We start from the raw sequence: 25,679 nt of genomic DNA on the forward strand, positions 1-25,679 counted from the left end.
TTGCGCGTTTATTGAGAATGAAGTCATATCGCGTTGCACGCTCCCTTTTCAACTCCATCCGCGAGATTTCGTTCTCCTCTTTTATGACAACGCGCCACTCACTATCAGGAGCAGAGGAGCTTGAATTCTTCCTCTACACTTAACAATGTTTGCAAATTTCCTGTTGAGAACGAGGCGCAAGCAACGCATTTCGCCGGGCAGGTGCGTTTTTATCTCCGCGCAACCAACGAACCACTTTTTGCTCCCTTGTTCGATCGCGCTTCGTTTTCCAAAGTGTGCGCGTTCGCAACAATATATTCCGTTTTGAATTCAATTTTTCCATGTTTATCTTCAACGTTTCCTCCCTTTCAAATGTATTATACAAAAGTGTGTTTTCAAAGTTGCGGCGGAAAGTCACTTAATTTTTAGCCGATTCATACAAATTTTATATTTTCAAAGGGAAATGTTGGCGGAAACGTTGCCCCGAATTCATCACTTTTTTATTAAAGAGGAAAGACTTCAGGATGTTCCCCAGACTCAATTTATTCCGTTTCAAATCATGCCAGATTTATTTATAGTCCTTTTGGAGTGAGGAGAAGTAATAAATTTCAAGTGTTCTTATTACATCCTGTTTTAAGGTATTTTATAAATTTGTCTTAAATCGTCAACAATCAAATTTATTTCTTATAAGTCCCAAAAATAGTCATTTTCGGTCATTTTAACAGGCTTTGAGAGTCAAATATTTTGAAGCACACATATTTTGAAAAACTAATTTGGAAAAAAGTGCATTATGAAAAAAAAATCAATGCATTTTCACCAATTTCGCAACAGTTTTTTTTCTGCTGAAGTCGCCAAATTAATTAAGTAAAATCTATTTTAAAGCAATAATAAACTTTTTCTTCGAATGTTGCAGGTCTGAAGGGTTCTTGCGGCGCGTTGGTGGTTGTCGTGCTGGTGGCGCAGCTGTTGCTGGCCCTCTCGAGATAGCAAGCACGGCCTCAGCCGTAAGAATTCCGACGGAAGCGAGTTGGAAGCGGTGTCGAAATTTTCTAGCTCGGGACGCAGAGTAAAAGAGCGCGGGCCGTCGTCTCAAAGGAAGCAGGCGCGCACCCTTAGCAGCGAATTAAGGCAGTGCGCGTCTCAATCAATCGACTCTAGCAGTGCGTAAGTGAGCCACCCCCGCCAGCCCCCTCGAGCAGACACAGAGACTCTATTTGGACATTCAATTCGATATATCTCGCTGTTCGATTCGTGTAAAACTTGCTGTGCCAGCTGCGATGCGACCGACGAGTGCGTTCGTCGGTGAGATTGAATTTTTTTGCAAAAAAAAAAAAACAATAATTAATGTTGAGAACTCAGGATTTTGTGAGATTTTCAACTGGAAAGTCATGTTTGTTAAAAATTCATTTTTGAAGTAATTAATTAATAATTAAATGTTTATAAGTTTTAAGTAGAAATCTTGCACATTTTAGAAGGTTCTTTTAGCAAAATGAGCGGCTTTTTATTTTATTGTAGTAAATTTAATGGTTTTTGAGGATTTATTTATAAGTCAAGATAAGAAAGCTTTAAATTAAGTTTTAATTTTTCAGTTATTTTCCAAAATAATGATTTTTTCGCCATTCAATTAAAATTTAAATTAAATTTGGGTAAAATCATAGAAAACTTCTAAATATAAAAAAATTAAAATTTTCTGAAAAAATTTAGCATTTTTGGCAAATTTTTTCGTTTTATTTGTTGTTTTCCTTGATTTAATTATTTAGGGCGTCGCAATGCTTTTGAATCCACTAAAATATGCAAGAAATAAATTGGCCCAAGAAAGGCGTGCAAAACTTTTGAATTTTTATATATTCAGAACTGAATTGAAGGAAGATTGACTCTTTCGAATCGTTTTCGACTTTCTAGTTTACGAAACGTTTCAAATCGTCATCAAATTCTGCATCTTACTTCCTGAATTGTAAATATATAATGCTGTAAAAAACTCAAGTGATCGGAAATGCACACTATCGGACGAACTTAATTGTTGTTGAACAAAAAAAGGAATCAATGTAAAAAGCTACCTGGGGGTATAATTGCTGTGTACACCCCTTAATAACACACATATGCAGACAGGCGTACGTGTGTATAGGCGTTAACTATGCTGATATCAGACAATGTGTGTGGATAATTTGTATGCCCTCTCTGTATATATTTGTACAATAAGCGTTGCGTTATTATTAAACCAGCAGCGCGCGCGATCCGTGTACAAAAGAGCTAGACGAGGGTGAGAATATTGTGTATAAATTTATTATATCAAGCTGCGAAAATTACACACATGAGAGAGGACGTTAAATGTGAGAGAAACTAACTAACGCGCGCAGCTCAAAACTATGCTGATGCTGGGGGCTGCGTCATTATTATTATTATTACTGAAATAACTGTTGGAAATGTGAGAAAGAATTTACTAATTAATTAATATTGGTTTATTGAAAGGAAGTCTGTCCATTTCCGAGCGCGATTCGAAAGCCTTCGGAACAAAATTACATTAAATTCGAAATATTTTACCAAAATTTAGCTTTTGAATTTCTCTTATTTTGGAAGAGACAAAGGTTATGAACTGTTCAATCAAATTTTTCCATCCTTGTCTTGAAAAAAGTCACGAAGAATCCTTTTTAAGTCCTAATATTTTAATTAATATGTAAAAATCACCTAAAAATTTAAAAATTCGGATTGTTTTTTACTCCAACCATCATCAGATCTCGCTCGGAATTGCTCTTTTCCAGTTAATATTTGTTGTTTTTTTGCCTCGTAGCAGACATAAATATTTTAAACGCTGTTGAAACTCCTGCTGAATTTTTATTAACTGTGTGTATAATTCATCATAATATATTCATGTAGAACAAGTTATAAGAAGATGGAACTGAATGGTGCTCTGCTGTTTTAGACAATTAGGAAGGCTGCATGCGAAAATCCAAGCTCAAAATTTTTATTGATTTCCTTTCATTTGGCGCCGAGCTATTTTTGTATATTTTAAAATTATATTCACGGGTATGAATGCGAATAAAATTCATTTCAATAGAAGAAAAGCGACTTTCCTCTTCCAGAATAAAACCGAAGCCCTTGACATTTCTTTCGGATAAACAAACTTTGTTGCGCAAAGCAAAGAGCCACTCTTTCTGCCAATACATTATTCTCTCTCAAGAAGAAACATTTTTTTTGCTCTTCCTTTTGGAGAAGCTGCAGCGTTCAAAAAACAAAAATTTACGACCGTCTTGGAACGCTCTCTTTTTATCCCTTTTACGCAATATTATTTCATTCGCTGGCAGAAAGAAAGGCGCGACGGATATTATATCTAAAATCGGGGAATTTTTTTCTAAAGAAGGAGATAAAAATTTATAGCCGCTAATGGAGTGAGAAAAAAATCGCCGAGCTCTTTGAATAATAAGAAAGGGACATTATCTGGTGATAAGAGATGGAAGATAAGGAGTGGGAGGGCGGCCGTGTTGACCGAATGTACGTCGGAGGCGCTCGCAGAGAAGAAAACATTTTATCCTCGCAGACGGGCTTCCGATCGACACAGCTCTCGACTGCAGACGCTGACTTCAGCAATCTGTTCTTTGGTGAGTGCGGAATTATTCCCCATACATCTCCACCCTTCCTTTCAAAGCCTTTGTTCGAACCGTTTTGATCTTTTTTCGAACGCAGACGTTCTCTTTTGAGTTTCGATTTGAAATTCGGTTTTGTTGCTAAGAGAGAAAATGAATTAATTTTTTTGCGAAAGAGAGAAGCTCGCGTGCGTGCGTCATTGCAAAACCAGTTTTTTTCTCACCCGTTCAAAGAACTTGTGTACTTTTGCATGAATATAATTCCGCTGTCAAAATGAATAGCCTTGTGTGTCGATCAAAACATGCTCCCACTGCGTACATGCTGATTATCACGTTTCTCTCCAATTTTCACACTCGCCACAAAAACCAGAGCTCGTTTATATTATCTTTAACACGCAGACTCTAAATAAATAAATTTCACTGCATATTTTGTAAAATTATACAAAAAATTGGAAAAAAGTATTCAAAAATTAATTTTTTCGGGTATTTATTTATAAATATTTTTGGTCAAGCGTTTTTCAAAAATCAAAATGATAATTTGAAAGTCAATTAACGTTTAATTAGGATTTCATCCAGTTGATTTAAGACAAAAATGAACCATTTGAACAATTTTAATGAAAAATATGTCACTTTGAAACACAATTTCAAACCTATCCCTCATAACTCAGTAAAAAACACCAATGAAAAGCCATTAGAATCACTGCTGTGATTTTTGTAACGGGTTTTTCAAGTTTTAGGAATTTTTCTAATATAAATAATTCAGTTTTGAAACACAAATCAACAAAATATGAGCGATATATTGAAATTTTTTATCACTTCAAGATAACAATTGTCTTTCTTTCTTCTTTTTGTACTTTGATATACGTGCCATTGCATATATATTATATTTTGAAATTAAATAACTTTTCAGACGAAAATGCGCCTTTCCGTGATTCTGTTGGTGGCGTGTGCGGTGCTGGTGCCGACGCTGAACGGCGAGTTGGCGCCGCAGGAGTGTCCGAGCGCGTGCTCTTGTCACTACTACCGCGTCCACTGGGTCGCCTCCTGCTCGCATCGCGCACTTTCGGACGTGCCTTCGGGCCTCGCCCCGACCACCTACATGCTCGAGCTCAACGGGAACGCGCTGACCGACTTTTTTGTCGACCCGGAGGTCAAACTCCGCCGCATTGTGCTGACCAACAACAATCTGAAAACACTTACCAAGCGAAATTTCAAGGTGAGATTTTTTTTAAATTATTATTTTACCTTTTTTGCAAAACAATTGAGTCAGATAAAATTAGTAAAAGCATCAAAAAAGCAAAACAAATTTACAGAGTTTTCGACAATTCATCATTAATGTTTTCTTAAAATTTCATAAAAAATAAAATAATAATAATAATGAATGAATTATTTATTTATTAAAAATAATAATAATTAATAATCATTTATTAAATTTCCAATTAATTCAGGGTCTTGGTCTTCTGATTGATGTGGAAGTCTCAGGAAACCAGTTAACCAGCATCAGTCCTGACACTTTCCAAGGAAGCCCTGGTTTGATCACCTTCGAAGCCAGGCGCAATAAAGACCTCACTGGCCCTACCGATGACTCGCCCTTCCTCGAGTCCCGCTCCTTGCAGACACTCGACCTTTGTGATAGTGGAATTTCGATCATCGGATCAAACTTCTTCAGCAAGACTCCCTCCCTACGCAAGATCATCCTCTCCGGCAACCCTCTTCGCACCATCCGCCCAGGCGCCTTTGCCGGCCTCCAAGGACTCGACGAGCTGCACCTGGCCAACACCCTGATTTCGCACGTTGCCCCTGCAGACTTTGCACCTGACCCGCCCCTGCGTGTCCTGAACCTCAACCAAAACCGTTTGAATGCAGACAAGCTGAAGACTTTGGTGTCTAAATTGGTGCATTTGGAGAAACTGGACATCAGCCGCTGTGGCCTTACCCTGAAAGCTTCCCACGTTGGCACCTTTGCCCACTGCAACTGGCTCCATACCCTTGACACGGCCTTCAACGACCTGAGTGGCCTCGACCTGACCAGGGCCCTGGGCAAACTCAACCACTTGGAACACCTGGATTTGACAAGCTGTAACCTGAATGAGAAATCCTTCAAGAGTGACGTGCTTTCCAACCTGACGAGGTTGCGAACCCTGAAGGTGTCTGACAATACCCTTGGGTTGATCAACATGACCTCGGTGCTTCAGCCGCTGTCCAAATTACACCACCTTTCAGTCGGGAATTGCCAACTCAGATCCACCAAGTTCCTGCGAGAGTTGCCAAAAGTCAGGCAATCCCTGCGCTCTCTTGACCTGTCCAGAAACCCTTTGGGTGACCAAGAGGTCAACACGGCCGGCACCATTTTTAACCAGCTGGAGTCTTTGGACGTTTCTTACTGCGGCCTGACCACTATTACCAAAGATGCCTTTTCACCAGCTAAGAATCTGATCACTTTGGCCATTTCTGGCAACAAAGTGCAAATCGAGAGTGGTGCCCTGAGCGACCTGACGCGTCTGGAGAAACTCTACATGCGAGAGTGCAACCAGAGAGGTGCTCCACCTGCGGACGTTTTCCCACCTGAGTCAAAACTCATTGAACTCTACCTGTCAGGAAACCCACTAGATCTTGATCAAAATCAGGTTGTGCCGCAGCACCTGAAGAACCTGCAGGTGCTGGACGTGTCTGAGTGCTACCTGAGGAAGATCACGGCCAGCTCTTTAGTTGGAGCCCAAAACTTGGTCAAGCTAGAGGCCAGTGGGAACATTTTGAGCTCTTTGGATGACGCCCTGCCTGATTTGGGCACTCTGGCTCCGAAGCTGGAGATTCTGGACCTGAGGAATTCCAGGGTGCGCAGAATCACCCCCGAGGCAGTGGACGGATGCAGCAGGTTGCAGGCCGTGTACCTGGAGGAAAACCCTCTGCAGTGCGACTGCTACATGGCCAGACTGTGGCAGTGGGCCATCTCAAAGGGCGTCGCCCTCCACGAGAGGCGGGGCAGTGCCCTGCTGAGGTGCCAGGGTCAAGCGGAACTCTGGCCCAAGCCTTTGGACTCGCTTATCTGCTAATAGTGTGACGTCAGTAGTGTTGAGTGTGTGTGTGTGTGTGTGATTTTCCATTTCGCGCGCGACGAGAGAGTGATGCGCTTGATGTAAATATAATTGACCCATTTATCATCGCGGCGAATCGGCCCCTGTAGCAGCTTTGACGCGTGACCGCAGACTTTGGTCCAGCGATCCTCACTGAAGTGCTGAATTTTTTGTAATAATAAGCTTTAGAGATCCCAATGATGAATTTTGACTTTGGTGTAAAAATGATCGCCAAATTTGTACACTGAAAGTGTGAAATAACAAAAAAAAATTAAATAAATTGTTTTTATATTTTTGTTAATTTCTTATTTTAATTATTGATGGGCAGAAGTTGCCCAGAGGAAAACCAATAAACTTAATTTACAACTTAATTTAATGAATTTTAAATAACTGTGAACATTTAAACTTGAATTATTAGTTTAGAGTTATTTCTGCAGTTTTTCTAGTGTAAATCGGCATAAATTTCCACGGCATGGCTGATTATTTAGGCGGAAGTTGCGCGATTGCCTCTGGCTGGCGCACGCACGTAGATTTCACATTGTTCGTCCTGTTGGCCACAGCGTCGCCCTAGCTTCGACTGATTAATTGTTAAGTACGAATATTATTTGTAACGGAGGGCCATGGAAAAATTCAAATTGATCAACACATTTCTGACGATGAATTTAATTTTCGTAAGATTGTTTTTCAATTTACTAAAAGATTTAAAAAAATTGTAAAATGTCACAATTGTAGTTGCACGTCGGCGAATCGTCTGCCGGCGAGGTCAATCTCTTGGAGAATGTTTCAGAGAGCGGCTTGAAGCAGGCGGCGGGCGACACGTTCGTTTACGTGGACGAGTCGTTGAAAAATAAAGCGGGCCAACAGAAAAAGAAAAAGCCGGCAAAGGCCAGGAGGGTGGTTGGCGTCGCCGTCGTCAGAGGTTAAATTAATTAATTTGCTCTTTGTTGGAGATTATTTATGTGAAGATGATTTGGCGCAGAAAACAACAGAGGGCCGGTCAATAGGGTCGTGTTTCGCAGGCCCAATTCGAACCTGCAATCGGCCCGGAACAAAAGGCTGCGCAACGGCGGAGCCAAAGGCAGGGCCAGAAAGAAGAAACCCAACAAAAAATCCACTGTGAAAGTTGACAAAATCCCTAATGCAGTAGTGGACTGTGAGCTTTTCAATAACAGCAAAAATTTAGAATTAAAAAAATTATATTTTCATTCTGCAGTTCCAACAACAATGGGGAATGAATTTAGCGAACCGACTCAGCCGAATTACAATAATTACGACTATCAATATGAGGAATCGAATTATGGAGAAATATCGAGTCTCAATTTTTTTTTTTATAAAAAAAATTGCTCACTATAGTTATTTAATTGAATCTCAGCTCGGAGGCGGAGAACGAAATGGACTGCTTGGCAGCAAACCTGGACATCGCCCATGACTGAAGCTCCACCTTTGAGCACTTCTTCAGGGTCGATAGCAAGACCGACGACGACCCCAGGGGCTTTTGTCACCGTCACCCGTCCAGCAGTCGAACCGCAGCCTTTGACGCTTTGCTCAAATGCCTCTCTTAATGTATAAAAAAAAAACTAATTCAATTTGCAGTTATTTTCAAGCAAGTTCAATAGGAAGCGGTCATTTGCTGCAATTTGCGAATCCCACAAATTTTTGATTACACCGATTTTGAGGATTGTTATGCAAATTCTTCGTCACCTAAAGCTGAGGAAATCGACACCTTCATGGTTTATCAGGGGCTTGACAGCGCCACTAAAAAGCTGAATTTCAATTTAAAATGTATATTTAAAAGAAAAATTAATATAATTAATATATATTTCAAATTATGCTCAGGGTTTCAAGATATGCGGGAGGCAATGGTATAAAATAATTATTATTTTTATACTAACGCTGATTTTATTAATTTTTGGTTAGTGCGTTACTCACTGCATGTTTTCGGACAAAAAAGTAATGCAAACCTGATCAACATTTATTTTCAAACAATTCAAAATATGCTTAATTTTTTTTCCATTTAATAGTTTATCGATCAAGATCCGACTAAAATAGAGTATACAGAGATCGACACCTACTTTGAACAAAACTTGGACGATTCAAATGGGACGGAATGGTTGTCCACGCTGCAAGAAGCCGAATATACTTGCAGAGATGCTCTAACGCGTAGTATTGAAGCTTGATATTTTAAATTAGATGCAATTTTTTTGTCTGAAAAAGAAAAACTAGCAGCCGAAATGCCGGATTTTTTCGAAACGGACGACTCGACGTGCTTCACCAGACCGTACTTGTATGTTCAGTGCATCAGAAGGGAACTTTTATACGTCAGTTTATATATCTAAACATTCAATTTAAAAATTAAAATATAAGTGAATTTAACAAAAATTGCAGAACTGTCCACAAGCGTCCGATAAGTCGAAAAGTATAAAAAACTTGCTATAATAATGTTGATTTTTCATTATAAAAAATTTTCAGCTGACTATTGTATAAAGATGATTGATAACATCGCCGAATGTAACCCTTTTTAAATAAAGATTTACGATAAAAATGATCCACGTGTCATTGAAAAAATTACAACTGGAACTAAATTTCTCATCTAAATGAGATTTTATTCCAGCTCGAAAGAAATCAAAGATACTTCGCTTGTTGCTTCTGCGAAATATCGAGAGTTAGAAATTTTTTTTAAATAAATTGATTTAAATGTAAAAGAAAGTTTCATTCCAAAAAACACACTTATGAGGGAAATCCTTGCCCTAGTTAATCGCATTATTCATTTTAGATTTTGTGATTTGTGCAAAGTCCTCGCTCCAATATTTTCAGTGTCACCTTCAGAAGAAGCAAACAGGATGAGCGTCAGGGCACTGCCCTTGGCGGCTGACGCAGCTGGCATCCTCTCTGCTCTGCACCATTTTTAATTTCGAAATATATAGATTGGCTGCTCCACTTTTTCCTCTACGATGAGCAAAATCGGATTATTTTTTTTCATATTTCTTCAGCTGGTGAGCTTAATTTACTAAAAGAAAATTTGAAATAATTTCAATTTGCTTTCAAAAGTCGTTTGCTGCCAAAAAACGAACAACCATAGGCATAGGGAAGCGCATGTACAACGGCCAAGACACCTTGGAGGCGAACCGAATCGCCCGAGCCCAGGAAAACATGGACCAGCAGCAGCAGCAGCCCGCGGACAACTCGGCGAAAATATTTCAACTGTACAGTGTTTTGGCAGGGGTCATACGATCGTGACCATATTTGAGACCCATAAAGACCATGTCAAGAGGTTTTCAAAAATATATAGTTTTACCCCATTATCTCAAAATTTATGGGTTTTACGGGACGTTCAAATTTGGATTTTGGAAAATTTCAAAAGGCTGTATCTCGGCTTCCCGTTGACGTAGAACAAAAATCCGGGTATGGTTGAATTTGTCTCATTGCCCTCTACAACTTTGCTGTTGGAAGCAAAATCGTATGTCAAAGTTCAAGGTCACTTCTGCTGACCTCGTGACCTTTGACCTCACAATTGAAGGTTATCCCCCAATTTTATTTCAATTCTGAGATAGCCATTTTGTAGAACGTGAAATTTTACGCTATATAAGAAAATAAACCAGATGGCATTTTTTGTTAAAAAATTAATAAATAAATTAAAAGAGCAAAAAACGTGGTTTTCCGAGCATTTTTGCTGGGTAAATATGTTTGAACCACCGTAACTTTTTTTCTGGGCAAGATAGCCCCACATACCTAATGACAAAAAGTAATTGCCTTGACACGGCCCATCTAATGATGTATCACACGTGGTGGTCAGATCACAAAAGGTCATTGACCCCGGTGACCTTTGACCTTCCCATAATTTTTTCGTCATGTGTGGCACATGATTCGAAAGAGAACATTAAGAGGGTCATTTTGGTGCCCAGAAATCTGTTGTAGCTTTCAGAGAAGCAGAGTTATCCTAGAATTACGTTTATTTACAATTCGATTTCGATCACTTTTTATTACAAAAACAGTAATAATTTTACTTCTGCTCAAGCTACAACAGATTTCTGGGCACCAAAATGACCCTCTTAATGTTCTCTTTCGAATCATGTGCCACACATGACGAAAAAATTATGGGAAGGTCAAAGGTCACCGGGGTCAATGACCTTTTGTGACCTGACCACCACGTGTGATACATCATTAGATGGGCCGTGTCAAGGCAATTACTTTTTGTCATTAGGTATGTGGGGCTATCTTGCCCAGAAAAAAAGTTACGGTGGTTCAAACATATTTACCCAGCAAAAATGCTCGGAAAACCACGTTTTTTGCTCTTTTAATTTATTTATTAATTTTTTAACAAAAAACGCCATCTGGTTTATTTTCTTATATAGCGTAAAATTTCACGTTCTACAAAATGGCTATCTCAGAATTGAAATAAAATTGGGGGATAACCTTCAATTGTGAGGTCAAAGGTCACGAGGTCAGCAGAAGTGACCTTGAACTTTGACATACGATTTTGCTTCCAACAGCAAAGTTGTAGAGAGCAATGAGACAAATTCAACCATACCCGGATTTTTGTTCTACGTCAACGGGAAGCCGAGATACAGCCTTTTGAAATTTTCCAAAATCTAAATTTGAACGTCCCGTAAAACCCATAAATTTTGAGATAATGGGGTAAAACTATATATTTTTGAAAACCTCTTGACATGGTCTTTATGGGTCTCAAATATGGTCACGATCGTATGACCCCTGCCAAAACACTGTACAGTTGAAATATTTTCGCCGAACTACAATTACGAGTATTATTATGACAACCCTGAGAACCAAACCGACGGCGAGACGACGATCAACGACGCCGTCCTTTTCAACCGGCGCCAGTTCGAGAGCAGCCCCGTGCTCGTGGCGACCCCTCCGACCCCCGCGGCCACTCCGACCGTGGCCACCTCGGCCAAGCCCAAGAAAAAGAAGAAGAAAAAGAAGCCGGGGGCGCGAGGGCCCAACAGGAGGAAGGGGTTGCCCGCGCTGCAGCAGGCCGGCCCAGGCTTCAGGCAGAGGAGCCCTTTGAACCCTCCGCTGAAGGTCGCGTTCGCACAAATACGCCTGCCCATTCACCGTCCCGGATTGAAGAGGAGGAGGAAGAACAACAACGACCAGCAGGTCAAAAACGGAACCGTCGTCAACGCCAACCAAACCAATCCCGCAGGTGAGACTCTTGAGAAAACAAAAATCACTGAGAAATATTAAAAATTAAATGGAATTTTCGCCCAAAATTGTAAAAATATAGTTTTTCATTTTTAAAAGTTTATAAAATCATTTTTAATATGATTATTTTTTGCTAGTTCCTGGTCCAGGGAAAAAGAAGAAGGGGAAGAAAAATAACAACCAGAGAAACCGGAATAGAAACCGAAACAGGAAAAATGGTAAAAACAAGAAGCGCGGCACCAAAAAGCCTCCAACACCTCCACCAGGTATTTCTTTGAATAATAAACATTTTTTGCATTTAAAACTGTCATAATTTTGCTAGTGAATAATTCTCAATTGGAGTACGAAAGACCGCCGTTCATGGTCAGCAGGTACCCTACGAACAACTCTCCAAATCCACCCTTCACCCCTGGACCGACCACAAATGGCACCCAGGACGATTATTACTACGAGTATTATCAGGACCCTCCACAAGGTGAGGCAATCAAAATTCTCAGCCTAGAATATTTTTAAAATTTTACTTGGCAACTGCGATTTAATAATAAGATTGATTAAAAAAAATAAGAACTAAAATTCAAGGTTAACATTTCAATAAGGGTTGCTTTTATTCCCTTACAAAATAAATAAAATACAAATTTGAAGAGGTAGTTTTTATATTTAAAGTTCATGGATGTCAGTTTCAAAACTTCTTTAATCAAATGGCAATTATTAATATTGCTGTTTACTTATTAGACTTTTGAAATACCTTTTTTTTATTGGAGAAAGATAACATTATTTGAAATATTGTTGTACCTGCACACGTTTATTGATTTATTCAGGTCTAGTTGCTCTGGACTGAGTGAATAATTTGGTCATCTTTATAACTCTTGCTGAGGGTTTTAGCTCGTTACACATAACTATAAATATTATTAATAGTATAAAATTTTGTATAAAAATTTAGTCCTATTATTATTCATATTTTCTGAACTATATTAATTAAATCAAAAAATTAATAATAATTAAGGCGGAGGAAATGGCGGAGACATTAATGGAGACCGATTCGGCCCAAGCCCTAATAATGGTGGCAATGGAAACAACAATGATCGAACCCCATTCGGGAACAACAATGATCGACCCCCATTCGGAAACAACAATGATCGACCCCCATTCGGAAACAACAATGGAAACGGGCCTCCTCCTCCAGGAATGCCCTCAATGCCCTGGGGTGGAACTCCCTCAATGGGAGGACCCGGAGGAATGTCCAGCCTGATGGGGAACCGAATGCCCACAACAATGTCGATGACCCGCACCGGCAGCGGCGTTGAAAGCGAATCGCTCAACTCTTGCCAGACCCAAAATTTCAACGCACGTTTACTTGAAATAAATTATGACAAAACCAAGTAAATTTTCAATTCGCAGGACGCTTCATATTGTTGTGCTTTGGAGCATCCAACTCTGTTCGACTCGAATGACATGGACGAGTGTCTGAACGACCTCAACCCTGACGAGGAACCGCCAGCAATCGACGAATACTCGGTCAACAAGGGTTTGATTGGAAAGGGCGTCATTGACTTCCAATCTGCAAGTATAAATTAAAATGAAATAAAAAATATGAAAATTAAAAATCTTTTCAAATTTTTCACAGGTATGAAGAACTTGTCAGATGCAATCGTACAAAATGTTAATACTCTCTTATTGAAAAATACAATTTTTTTACATTTGCAGTGCTTGACTCACTGCACGATGATTTCTTTGCAGTTTGTAAGTATGCGCAGAGTATGCAACCTGCTCATCACTCGCGGTGTGCAGGTTGCATAGCTTTTATCCGATTTTTCATTCATCTCTATTAAAATTGTAATTTAAAATAAGGAAAATTAATTTAAAGCAATATGAATTAATTTCAAAAAAAAAGTTCGCCAACAAAATTTGTAAATGTTTGAAAATTTAGCTAAGTGAGGACCCAAATAGTTTACAATATGACGAAGTCCGCGCTTACATGGACAGCAATCTGAATGACAACAATGAGACAGCATGGAGACCGTTATTAAACGAGGTGTCCAAGACCTGTCAAAAAGCTGTCAAAGGTTCGCTCATTTGTACCGAAATATTATAATCCAACATTATTTTCCCCAGCAATGAACCAAGTACAAGACAGAATTGAAACTTCAGATTACACCTGCTTCACAAAACCGTACTTATACGTCCAGTGCATCCTACACTACATTCTTTTTGTATGATTTGCATTTTTAATTATAATTCTATTAAATAATTCATTCTAAATATTCTTAGAAATGTCCAACACCATCTGACAGAGCGTCAAGTATTGATTTCAGTCATTTTGATTACCATTTGATTTATATTAAAATTTTAACAGGTGATTTTTGCAAGACATCCATATCAAGCTTGGGCCAGGAATGCAATCCTTTTGATGATAATTGATATATAAAAATTTAAAAAAAACCTCTACTTGGCAAATTGAAAACTATGTCATGTACATACAAATTTCTATATAATTAAAATAAGGAATTTTTTATACAAAAATTTCCTGCTTCATTTATAGACACAAAGTTTAAGCTTTATTGAATGAATTAGGACTTTAGTTACAGTACATAAAAGACAAAGCTTACAATTCTGATAAATTTAAGTCATGGATATTTTGAAAATGCGCATAAAATTAATCCCCAGTCCAGATGATGGCCTTTTTTCCTCTGTCCACGCTGGCCAAAAAGCCGCCGTACGTGTGCCAAGCAATCGAAGTCACAGCCCCACTGAAATTAAGAATTTTTTAATAAAAATTATAGCAATAAATTACAAATGAAAACCTGTGCTCCTTTTGGCTGCTCTCGCAAGCAATGCGCCCAGTCCGAGCGTTCCAAACAAAAACTCCCCCGTCTGCCCCTCCAACCCCTACCAATTCATCATTGGGACTGAACATGGCTCTGGTCCAGTCACACCCGACCTTAAAGTTGTCGCAACTGAAATTTCAAAATTAGTTTAAAAATTATTAATTTTTGGCTGATAACAAAAACGGACCTGAAGGAGCGAACTTCTTGCTTCATTCGGAGGTCGAACATTCTCAGGGTGTCGTCCCTCACACAGGCCAGGAGATAATTTCCATCTGAATTCAATTAATTATAGTTTGGAGGATAAATTTGGAATTGAAAAAGAAACCTTTTGACAAATCCAAAGAGGTGATTTTGCCCTGCAGGACGAGTTCGTTGGCCGCGGTGCCGGCGCTGCTGGTGGTGCCCTCACTGCGCGCGTCCCAAAAGCGGATTTTCTTGTCAAAGTGGCCACTGATGAAGGTGAACGTCTCGGAGGTCACCACGTCGTTGCAACTGGAGCCAGCGAACTTGGTCTCGATACCTTAATATGAAATCAGAGATTTGAATGAGCGAGCCAGAAAGATGGAGTTTGAACAAGTTTCATGAATGAGGCACAGAGGCCGCTGAATTTACCTTAAATCGTCCTCTCTATTAATAATTGGAAGCTCTTCTAATATAATTCATGTCTTATATTTATTTAAATTTATAACAATTCGAAAATCAACACGATGTAAAATAATGTTGTTTTTAAATAAATTTTTGTATGAAAATCTAAAAGCTTTATAACAAGCTTTAACAATTATTTTCCGTTTAATGTCTAATATAATTTTTTTTAAAGAGAGCTTGAAACTTTTAAATAATGTATATTTTTGAATACTTACAAGCTCTAGATCTGAGGTCCCACACTTTGAGAGTGCGGTCGTAGCTGCCGGTGACGACTCGCGCCGACTGTCCGAGGAATTTAGCCGCCAGGACCTTTCCCGAGTGTCCGGTCAAGGTGTGCTGAAAAACAAGCGATTAAATATTGAAACTAATGTAAATTATGTGATTAAAATGATTTTTTCCATCTTTTAAAATTTCATGATTTTCTGAATAATTCATTTGGGCTATCAAAAAAGAAACTTTGAAACTAAGTTGGAATCTCAATTTGGCACTTAACAATCGATTGTCTCGATCTGACAGGCCTGAAATTTATTTCCAGCCTGTCCGATCGGCCGACCGGAATGTTTAATGCATGAGCTTTTATGAAAGACAAGGAATTTGTTTTACTTGGCCGAATGTGACTGTGCGAAAAATGGTCGTGTAGCACCAGCCAAGCATTGCCTTTTATTTCGGTTTATTTGAGACTTGTGTGTGTCATAATATAAAACATTTACACACTCGAATAAAAAAGGAAAAAGGTTTTGTTGCTCTGATTTTGCGAGACCACCGCTGCGGCACCGCGCGTCTCTAAAATGCACCGGCCTGACAAGAAAAAGTCTAAATATAGGAAAGAGACAAAAGCACGTGAAAAATTTGACAAATTTATGCTTCTGGAAATTAGTGAATTAAAAAATATCCGCTAAAAGATTTGAAAATTAATAAAAGAAAATAAAATTGTGCTCAAAAATTGTACAATATTCAATTAAATGAAAACAGAACTAAATTTACTCTATGCAGTGATGAAATTTTAAATTTTCTATAAGAAATTTTGAGAATTATAAATGAACATAAATCTGTGGATTTAAATAATAAATTATTATTCAATAGAATTTTAATTAGTGAAAATTTTAAATAAAATTAAAATATAATTTAAATATTAAGCAGAAAGCTTTATTTTTGTAATTTTTTAAATTTACTACTTTAATTACAACATTTTTAATTATTATATATTAAAAATATTATTCCACTTGGTTCGATTGGAAAGATGAGAGGCCCGAATTGAAGACGGTTCTGGCCAGAATACAATGGCAGCGTTTGTTGTTTGTTTTTGGCGAGCGGTGAAATTAGTGATATGACAATATCTGCGCGCAATAAAAAGCTTTAACGGGACCGAGCGAGCGAGCGTCTGTCCGTCCGTCCGTCCGTCCGTCGGTGAGCACGTTCATCAATTAAGTGGACGCGGCGGCTAATTGCTCTCTTCTAGTAATCCCAGCACTAGGCAATTAAGTTCGTTCCCACGTGACGATTCGCGCGCAGCACTTCCTTTAATTACGACAAGAAAAATGAGGATTTGCGCGCAAGTCGGTTTTTTTTCTCCGGCCGAGCGATTTCCAGATATTCTTGGTTTATGGGCAGCTAATTATATGTGTCACTGTGCTGGCGGTAAAACGATCGCGGCAGTAAAATTTGTGATTTACGCAAAGAGCGAGAGATGGGAGATCGCTATGAGCCTTTATTGCAGCCAGCATAATATTAGAATCGGAGCCAACAAAACGGAAAAATTCACCGTACAAATGGCAATCATAAATTTTAAGGACTAAATTTTGGGAGTCTGTTATTTCTAAATTCCACACGACACTTATTTATTTTATTAGGATTATCCACAACATATTTCCAACTGAAATGAATGCTTAACCTAAATAAAGATTTTCATTGGTTATTAAATTTTTAATTTTTGTTTAACTAAATCCGTGAAAATTAAATAGACATTTCTTTAAAAAAAAAATCAAAGATATTTGCTAGAACTTTGGATAGAGCCAAATTTTAAGTATTAAATTAGAGGAAAAATTATATAATTGTCCAATATAAGGAATATTTTTGAAGAAAATAACTTTGGTTTAAAAATAAGAGACATTAAGACATGCAATTTGGCTTCTACATTTTTTTCTTAGAGTCTGCAATGTAGTTTTTATTCTATTATTTGTTTTAATGACTTTTATGCAACACAAATTATTATTCTGGACATTAACGAATGCGCCTCTGGCAAAAGCCCAGTAAGCAAATTAAGCGATTTTTACAGTAAACAAAATTATAAACTGTGATTGCTATAAAACGCCGAATTTTTGTAGCTAACGATCCGCGACCGTCATCTCGGAGACTGCACGCATTATTAATAAAATACACACACACAAACACACAAGCAAGAGTTGTTTGCACTTCAGCATGACTATTGAAAAAAGCACTCGGTACCGTAAGCAGATTATCATAATTACTGGCGGCGCGCGGGTATCAAAACATGTCAGCACAATGACGGAAAAAAACGCAAATATCATTTCCGAGCCATCGAATTCGACGCGCGCAATAACAATGCAGCGATCAAATGAAAAATGAGATAGCAATCAATGTAATTATTCAAATTGAGATCTGCGAAGCTATTTGCATTTTTTCCTTTTGTTGCTTGACTGCTTGAAAAAATTGGTTGCGAGATTTATCGTTCTAATTAAATTTAAAATTAATTATTACATTGAAGGCGGTTATAGATTGGAAATTGGGATAAAAATTTTCGTAATTAATAAAAAAATAAATCTCTAAAACAAGAAATGGAAAATGAGTATAATTTTAATAAATCCAGATTATTAATAAAATTAATTATTTTAAATTTACACCACTTTACATAAGAAAAAGCGACACTAGCGCCAATTTTGTGAATTAAAATTCTTCAAATCTATATCTGATGGAAAAAATGAAAATTTCTTTAAAAAAATAATGGATAGAAATAAATTTGAAAGACTAATATAAATATTACCATTTTAAATATTTAATTGTGAAAAACTTTTAATTTGAATTGTAATTTTTACTGAAAAGTATTAAAAATTAAACATGTATTATATAAAATTTTAACTTTCAGGTGGACTTTTTGACACTTTTTTTGCTCAGTCTGTGTCGCCGGCGAGGGCAAGTAAGTTCGAGTCCGCCCACACGGCGGGTCACTTACACCGAGAAGGAAATGAATTTCAAAGAAAAAAAAAATGCTCACACGCCAGGAGTAATAAGAGACATATGCGTCTGGCCCGCGCGCGCGCGATAATTTATGCAGGCGACGTGTATAAAGTAGATGCCTGCATGTCTAATGCATAAAAACACACTTGTTTGCGTCGCACGAGTGCGTTACTTTATTCTCGTTGCTTTTAATTAGACCGATCTCTGCATGCACCAAGTTCCATTTCGCAGCGTCTGCAGTGAATTCAACACAGGCAAGGATCACTTTAATTGGAATTGGTCTGCCCGCAAATTAAACTGCATAAAATCAAAATGGTTAAATAAAAATCAAATTAAAATTTAAAAGTAATGATATGAATTTTTTAAATAATTAAATCAACATCAACGAGGAGCTTATAATATTTACAAAGAAATTAAAACATCTCAACATTTTCGCACGAGATCAATGTAAATGTTTTATGTCGACTGACCCATTGATTTTATTTTTTCATCTTACTTGGTGCGATATGAAGTAATTTCGTGAAATTGTTAGCAATTTTGGTCTGGCAAATTCAGAGAAAATAATTATTTGGAAAAAAATTGATTAATTTCAAAAAATTATTTCTTCCATTTTAAATTTTTCTTTCAAACTGACATAAAAAAAAATCAAAGCTAATCTACAGAAAAAAATTACGATTAATCAGTTTTTTTTTTATCAAAAGTCTCTCCTTACAAGCACTGACAAGTTTAAATTAATTAATGGAATATAGCTAAATTTATTTTGAAATCGAAGGAAAATAATTTATTTGTTCTAATTTATTAATTGAACTGTTTAATTAGCAATATTATTATTTTTAATTTCATTGCTGATTATCTTCATTACTATATGAATAACTAAATTTTAATTATTAAAGTTTTGTGTATCGGAAATAATTATAAAAAAAAATTAGCTTGATAATCTACATAATTACTTTCAATAGTTTTTCCTTCTTTTTGTTCTCATATTTTTAAGTCCAAGGTTGCAGATCTTTATAATTAATGAACAAAAAAGGAAGAATATAATAAACTTGGTAATGATCTGATAGAATTTCAAAAAGAAAAATAATGGCCGATTGTTCTTGATTGGGGATTTGCATTTTATTGCTCGAAGAAAATAACAACAATACGGAAGAACATCGCACACGTTTACTGCATTTGGAAGCGATTCAATTAGCCACTCTAGGTACGCGGCGCACTTTTTCCTCTTTTTTTCCCAATGGAATTTAATATTTAATTGGTCTAGCCGCGGCAGTAAAAGAAGCGAGCGATATTACTCTGCGAGTGCATGGCCGGTCAGCACCGTTAGAAATGTGTTTGTGGCGTGCAACTGCATTGAAGCTTTTGCATTACATTCTCCGCTTGACCAGCGCGATTCCTAGAGCGGCCGTTTTATTGCCCGGTGATTTATTCGCCGAGATAAATAACAGTCGAGTGCGAACAAACAGACAGGGGCGTGTGTTTTATCGGAGGGAACGGCCGGCCGGCCGCTCGTAACAAAGTGAATTATTAAATCGCGTCCATTATTGTGGAATTAAGTTCTCACCTCCGTCGCCCATTTTTTCCACTCCCCGCTGAGCTGTGTAATTACAAGTGCAACTCGTCACCGTCAAACTAGGCTCTGCACTCGGCGGAGCAATAATTATTATTATTGTTTGCTAAGATTTATTCATTTCAATTAATCAACCTGATCAGGCGAGCTTAATTTATGATTTTCAATTAATTACAGTATTTGTCGAAAGAAAAAATTATTGATGTAAATAATTCTTTAATATGGTTCTTTGACTTTTTATCACTGGTGGGGCCCATTTTAAAATCTCACCCCTAAAACATTTTTCAAATATTATATCATTGCTTTATTTTAATACAACTTTTTGCAATGCATATTATAAATGTTAAGTTTTTGAATGTCCCCTTGGCAAAAGCACTGAAAAAGTTATGATTTATGATCTCCTTTAAATACTGAAATTTGCAAGTTTATAACCAAAATCTAATCTTTCTTCTGATTCACCATTACAAATGTTATCTATTTTCAGCATTTTTTGAAAAATTTAAAGTCAAAAAAGTTCTTCTCGTTGAGAATTTTGAAATAAAGAAATTCTACCTCATCGGAAATTGAAAATTTTGGTTTTAATCAATTTGGGAGCTAAAATTTGAAACTCATGACTTTCGATGAAGATTTTCTTGTTACGAAAACATATTGTGAAGAGAAACATTCAAAATTAGGAAAATTAAAATTTCAGGCTTACCTCTATGAAGGGCACTTGAAACTTTAAATTACATTCCCTTAAAACACTGCCCTGAACTCCTGATTTAGGGGAAGGGATCCTGGGGGCGGGGGACCCCCTCTTTCGCCCTGAGCTCCTGGTTTAGGGTCAATGAGTGGCCTTTGGGCCGGGAAAGCGGTGGGTGATCAGAGTCCTTTTGCTAAATCAAAAGTTCAGGGTAGTGCTTTAAGTTTTAAGTGAATGTAATTTAAAGTTTCAAGTGCCTTTTGTGGACTTCCCAAGATTGAAGATTTGAGAGGTGAGCGAGAAATTTAAATTTCCTTAATTTAAACACTTTTTCTTTACAATATCTTTTCGTTTCAATTGAGAAAAACTTATTCGTGTATCGCGAATTTCAAATATTTGCCCAAAATAATAAAAACCTTAATTTTAAATTTCCGATGAGGTACAATTTCCCAATTTTAGAATTTTCAACCATACAATCTTTTTCAACTTTTCTTTAAATACAAAAAATAATTAAAAATTTCAAGGGTGAATTAGAAAGATTAAATTGTTGTTATTACACTTGAGAATTTAAGTATTGAAAGGAGGTCATATTTTTTTAATTCCAATTCCCTTTGTTTTTGAAAGTCAAGCATTATGGTTAAACAAATTGTATTAAGGTGAAAAATGTTAAGTTGAACTTCTGTTGTTATTATTTAAAAGATTGTAAATTTGAAGATTCAAAAGCTGAAAATTGTGAAATGGAGATCAATAACCAATTTTCAGAAAAACTTTTTATTTAATGGAAGTTTTCACAAATAAAAAAAGAACATATCAACATGATTACAGGATGTTATATTATACATGCTATGAGTAAGTTAGCAAATAATTAATATCACCATTTAGTATATAAATAATTACTGTATAATTTGCGATTGGATAATTAAAGGAAACAAAATTTTATGAAAAAATTTCGTTTTAAGCTGAATTAAAAATGTCATGTATTGAATTATTTATTAGCAAAATTATAAAATTCACATAATGTTATCAGTTGATTTAAAAAAATTTGAAGCTATGAAATAAATTTAGTTGGAAATTCCAGAGTGGATCCGCAAATCTTCTTCTTGCTGACTAATCCAAGAAAATTTATTCCAGTAATAATTTTTCCAATGACTTCGTTTGACCTTCAGCAAGGTATGACTGGCATGAGCAATGCCACTTTTGGCTTGACATGCTGAGATGCACTTGAAAGATGCAATGGTTGCGCGCCAATTATTATTCCGAGCGGTCAGATAGCGACTGTTATATGCATTGAATGCAAATATGATAAAATAACATTGTGACTTATGCGCGAGTGGTCGGTCGGTGCATTTCAGAGACTATTGACTCTTGGGCTGGCTGGGTCGAATTCCCAGCTGGGTGAGATTTCAGAGACAATGAACTTGACACACTTCTTCAATTCATCTCGCAAAAATGCGTTCATTGTTTTTCCACAGCGGCCGTAAAACAGATCAATCTTAGTTTGCAAAATAATTCCGCCGCCTGCTGACTTTTTGCATTAACTTTTATGGCCTTTACTGATTCTAATTCAGTTATTTATTTACTTCGGAAGTGACTGACAATAATGGCCAAGACCACCTCGAATTTGAGCTGTAAATTCCTGAATGTATGCAACCAGGAAACAACAAGTTTATATCTCGAAGATCTCTCGTGTCATTTTAATTGGCAGAATTTCAAGCGAATAAATTTCAACTTATTTATTTCGGAGCGGCGGTGCAATATTCAAATGGCATTCCGGAGTGCATTTTAATGAGCGTGCTAATGGCCGTACATGCATGTAGTGACCGTCTTTTGCTCGCAATCGCCGAGAGTGAGATAATTGCACGGCCACGCTCTTGACTCATAAAGCAGATTCCGAACTGGAATATGGAAATGAGAAGCAGCACTGCGAGTGGTCACAGCAATTGCTATCATTACTCACCTCTAGCTCTGAACTCTGCCACGAGAGTGAAATTCTTGCAATACATCTTAATTGCAGCGTTTCATCTTGATATGCGCAGAAATATGCATAAATAATATAAACAAAGTCGTTAATTGAATGTTCCATAAAATTGTACTAACAATTAATTATGAAATTTACAATGGTCAATGATAAATTTATATTATTTTAAATTAATTTAAATTTTATTACATCAAACCTCTTTCCAAATTTTTGTACCTGAGTAAAACCTACTCAAGTTGATATAAAAATTATGAAAATAGCTTCAATTTCTAACTTTTACTCATTAAGAACAGATCATTTTCAGTTGTTCAAAAGTTATTTTAAAAACAGTAATATTTTCCAAACGACTTGTACAAAAAGATTAAAAATTTGGAATCTGGTGCGCATCTTTTGGCTTTATCAGATTTTGCGTCAGGTTGCATATTTTGAGGGGGCAAATGATTTAACAAATTAATTGAAAAATCCTTTGAAATCAAAATTCACTGCTTTAGTTCTGCTTTATGTGAGATTCTAACTTTGAACCATCTTAAAACGATCGCATGATTTATATTCCTCAAGATTAGGCCACATTAATAGGCTATTCATTGCGCGTTACGCAAGTCGACGCGATTGTCCTCGCAAAGCAAACGGTAATTTATCAATTTCAACATCACCTCTCTTCTGCTCTCCGCAGGAAGATACTTGGAGATCAAAAGCGCGCAATTGTCCCCACAGCTAATTAATTCAAGCGTCGTCGCCGTTAGCGGATGATTAACGAGCCTAGGCCGAACAATGAGTGCATCGGCGGTTGCATAACTCGGAGATCGGAAGAAAAAATGGCCATTACGGTGATATCAGAGTCCGAAAATTGACCATTGTCGCCTTATTATGGTAACAGCGAGGGGCGCATTGTGTTCGCACTCGGCGCGGATTGTCGCATTTCCATCCATCAAACCTCTGCACGCAAAGAGACGCTTCCTAGAATTAATGCAGCAGCCAATGGACCGTCCGGCCAGGGTCACTGGCCAAACGCCCATTCCGCTATTACGCCAATTTCAGAGACAGGAATTTCACTCCAACAATGGCCGTAATCATAATTCAAATTCATTGCAAGAGTAATTCGCTTTAATTCAAACAATTTGGGTGGAGATTGCCTCGTGGAATGCCAGCAGTAAACTCAATTCATCAAATTAGCATTCAGAAGATTTAATGATGACCAAAAAAGGTGAAAATCTTTTAATGATAAAGAAAAATTACTCCAAATTGGGTTCACTGTAATTTATGTTTGAATATTTTTGAGAAATAAAATTTTCAAAAAAATCAATTTGTTTTTACCAGACTTAAATAAAATGATCAAACTTCAGCATTAATTTTAAGGAGCTTTTGATATCCACGATTCTACACTGAGAAAAATGTTTGCGAACTGATTCCTATACGAAATGATGACAACGTACCTACATCTTGTTTTTCATTTTGCAAACTTCATTGGGGTGATTTGAACTTACAATTAGTTTGATGAAATTTTTATCAATTTTAATAAGGCAAATTTTGAGATAAAAATTGAGACAAAATTCCAATAAGAAGAGTTAATTTTCAAATAATCAGCCCTCGTAATTAATACAATTTTTCTTACTATGTCTCCTTGGAACTGAAATCTACAAACCAATGCTAATTTTTATATAAGTTATAATTATTTTTTTAGCAGAAGCTCCTTCTTGATTTAAATTTCATTCAGGAAATAAACAAATTTATTAAATCCATATATTTATTTTACCGAATAAAAGTTCAACTACCACTTAGAGGCTATAAAAATTTATTAGCTCTCCTTTTCTCAGTTAATTTCCAACGTGCACTCTTCTCACCTCATAGTTGATTTGAATATGTCTGAACATGGTGCAGGTCGAGGTTGTGTGAAAATCAAATCGCATATTCACGCAGGCCGCTTAATTTGAATGCGAGAAAAATGCACAAGCATTACAATGCGAGTAGAGAGGTGAGTTGTACATAAATCGAGAGAGAGATAAATTAAATGCAGCATTCATTGTGCGGCCGCGGCGGCGTCTAATGGTGCTCATTACTGCACTTTTCTCATTATTCGATCATTCAAGGTGGACTTAAAAGGAAGGCGGTCATGCAAAAATGAATTACGTGGAATATATTGAGCGCCAGATTATTCTGCAAAAGCCGGGCGTTTCTCGGAATGCTCGAGACGTGAGAATTAATTCGAAGGAATAACGAACCCGCTCGCCGAGAGAGGAGAAAGAAAGCCAGTTTTTTTTTCTTCTTCCAGCTGATGAAGGCGATTAAAGAGAGGCCACACGAATTTCTGACTGATTGTTTGGGTTCCGGGCGTGATCTTTCACGCGGAATCTTGGCCTTGTCCAAACGGACCATTAATTAAAGTCGTATCAAGCGCCGACGGCCACGTGATGTTTATAGTTTTGGGGGGTCTGCGGCAATCAAGGGGCGGGAATTGTTGCAAAACATAATTCTCTTGATAGAAAAACCGCAAGTCGCTCATTAAAAGTGACGAAAGAAAATTTATAAACCTCTGATATTGCGAAAAATTTGGGCTTCATCACGGTTTCTTCGTAAATGATCTTTTTCTGACTTTTATTTATCCTCGCCAATTATTTACAGGATTATTAAAATACCAAGAAACGAGACGTTCACGGTTCATAAAAAGTAAAAAATAGTTATAAAAATTATTTCAATTATAAAAAAAAATAAAGTTTTAAAAACAGGAATTCTTTTTGTTTAATTAGAAAGCAGAAAAAAAATTTTGTTATTGATTAATTTTTAAAGTTTGACTGCGTGTTTTTTGTAAATTTTTGCGTTGATTTGTGTCATATTTACATTGTTCAGTGAATTGAGTGAAACTGAGCGAGAAAACGAATTGTCAAATTAGAAATCTTATAGTTTATAAAATGCTGTTTGTCTCGATTTGAAGTTTTAAATAATATTAAATTTCTTTGTTTAAAAACAAAAATCCTTATCTGATTAGAAACAAA

At 36.9% G+C, this 25,679-nt stretch overlaps 5 protein-coding genes across 9 annotated transcripts in view; 4 read left to right on the forward strand and 1 right to left on the reverse strand.

Moving 5' to 3' along the window:
• LOC132196516 (uncharacterized) overlaps nt 1-1,947 on the forward strand; it is a 105,330-nt gene extending 103,383 nt beyond the window's left edge. Inside the window, exon 7 of the mRNA XM_059619232.1 lies at nt 893-1,947. Within this exon, the coding sequence (XP_059475215.1) occupies nt 893-966 (74 nt within the window). The 3' untranslated portion in view covers nt 967-1,947. The remainder of the gene's footprint in view (nt 1-892) is intronic.
• A 1,502-nt stretch (nt 1,948-3,449) lies between these two features.
• LOC132197498 (toll-like receptor 4) lies at nt 3,450-6,935 on the forward strand. The gene is made up of 3 exons (XM_059620825.1): nt 3,450-3,575; nt 4,471-4,776; nt 5,009-6,935. The coding sequence occupies exons 2-3, from the start codon at nt 4,477-4,479 to the stop codon at nt 6,611-6,613; spliced, it is 1,905 nt and encodes a 634-aa protein (XP_059476808.1). The 5' UTR covers nt 3,450-3,575; nt 4,471-4,476; the 3' UTR covers nt 6,614-6,935.
• Nucleotides 6,936-7,183: 248 nt separating this feature from the next.
• On the forward strand, nt 7,184-9,289 carry LOC132197499 (uncharacterized). 5 transcript variants are annotated; one of them, XM_059620826.1, is made up of 12 exons: nt 7,184-7,305; nt 7,367-7,553; nt 7,614-7,787; nt 7,848-7,946; nt 8,007-8,197; nt 8,251-8,416; nt 8,471-8,496; nt 8,552-8,584; nt 8,656-8,797; nt 8,849-8,952; nt 9,020-9,050; nt 9,104-9,289. In XM_059620826.1, exons 1-12 carry the CDS (start codon nt 7,255-7,257, stop codon nt 9,154-9,156), a joined length of 1,257 nt encoding a protein of 418 aa, XP_059476809.1. In that variant the 5' UTR covers nt 7,184-7,254; the 3' UTR covers nt 9,157-9,289. The 5 variants fall into 5 exon arrangements, with proteins under 5 accessions (XP_059476809.1, XP_059476811.1, XP_059476810.1 ...); XM_059620828.1 differs by having other exon boundaries at nt 8,858-8,952; XM_059620827.1 differs by having other exon boundaries at nt 8,656-8,794.
• Nucleotides 9,290-9,474: 185 nt separating this feature from the next.
• LOC132198338 (probable cyclin-dependent serine/threonine-protein kinase DDB_G0292550) lies at nt 9,475-14,248 on the forward strand. The gene is made up of 13 exons (XM_059622324.1): nt 9,475-9,480; nt 9,720-9,837; nt 11,364-11,798; nt 11,935-12,063; nt 12,120-12,272; nt 12,801-13,141; nt 13,196-13,361; nt 13,422-13,447; nt 13,502-13,537; nt 13,725-13,860; nt 13,910-14,007; nt 14,066-14,096; nt 14,151-14,248. The coding sequence occupies exons 1-13, from the start codon at nt 9,475-9,477 to the stop codon at nt 14,213-14,215; spliced, it is 1,740 nt and encodes a 579-aa protein (XP_059478307.1). The 3' UTR covers nt 14,216-14,248.
• An 83-nt stretch (nt 14,249-14,331) lies between these two features.
• LOC132197052 (autophagy-related protein 16-1) overlaps nt 14,332-25,679 on the reverse strand; it is a 77,053-nt gene continuing 65,705 nt past the window's right edge. Inside the window, exons 8-12 of the mRNA XM_059620093.1 lie at nt 15,483-15,603; nt 14,948-15,142; nt 14,810-14,894; nt 14,599-14,751; nt 14,332-14,544 (exon numbers count right to left, since the gene is read on the reverse strand). Of these exons, the coding sequence (XP_059476076.1) occupies nt 14,451-14,544; nt 14,599-14,751; nt 14,810-14,894; nt 14,948-15,142; nt 15,483-15,603 (648 nt within the window). The 3' untranslated portion in view covers nt 14,332-14,450. The remainder of the gene's footprint in view (nt 14,545-14,598; nt 14,752-14,809; nt 14,895-14,947; nt 15,143-15,482; nt 15,604-25,679) is intronic.

This window comes from Neocloeon triangulifer, unplaced genomic scaffold (assembly GCF_031216515.1).
Source record: "Neocloeon triangulifer isolate White Clay Creek 2 clone unplaced genomic scaffold, ASM3121651v1 ptg000012l, whole genome shotgun sequence".
In the NCBI taxonomy this organism is placed as follows: Eukaryota; Metazoa; Arthropoda; class Insecta; order Ephemeroptera; family Baetidae; genus Neocloeon; species Neocloeon triangulifer.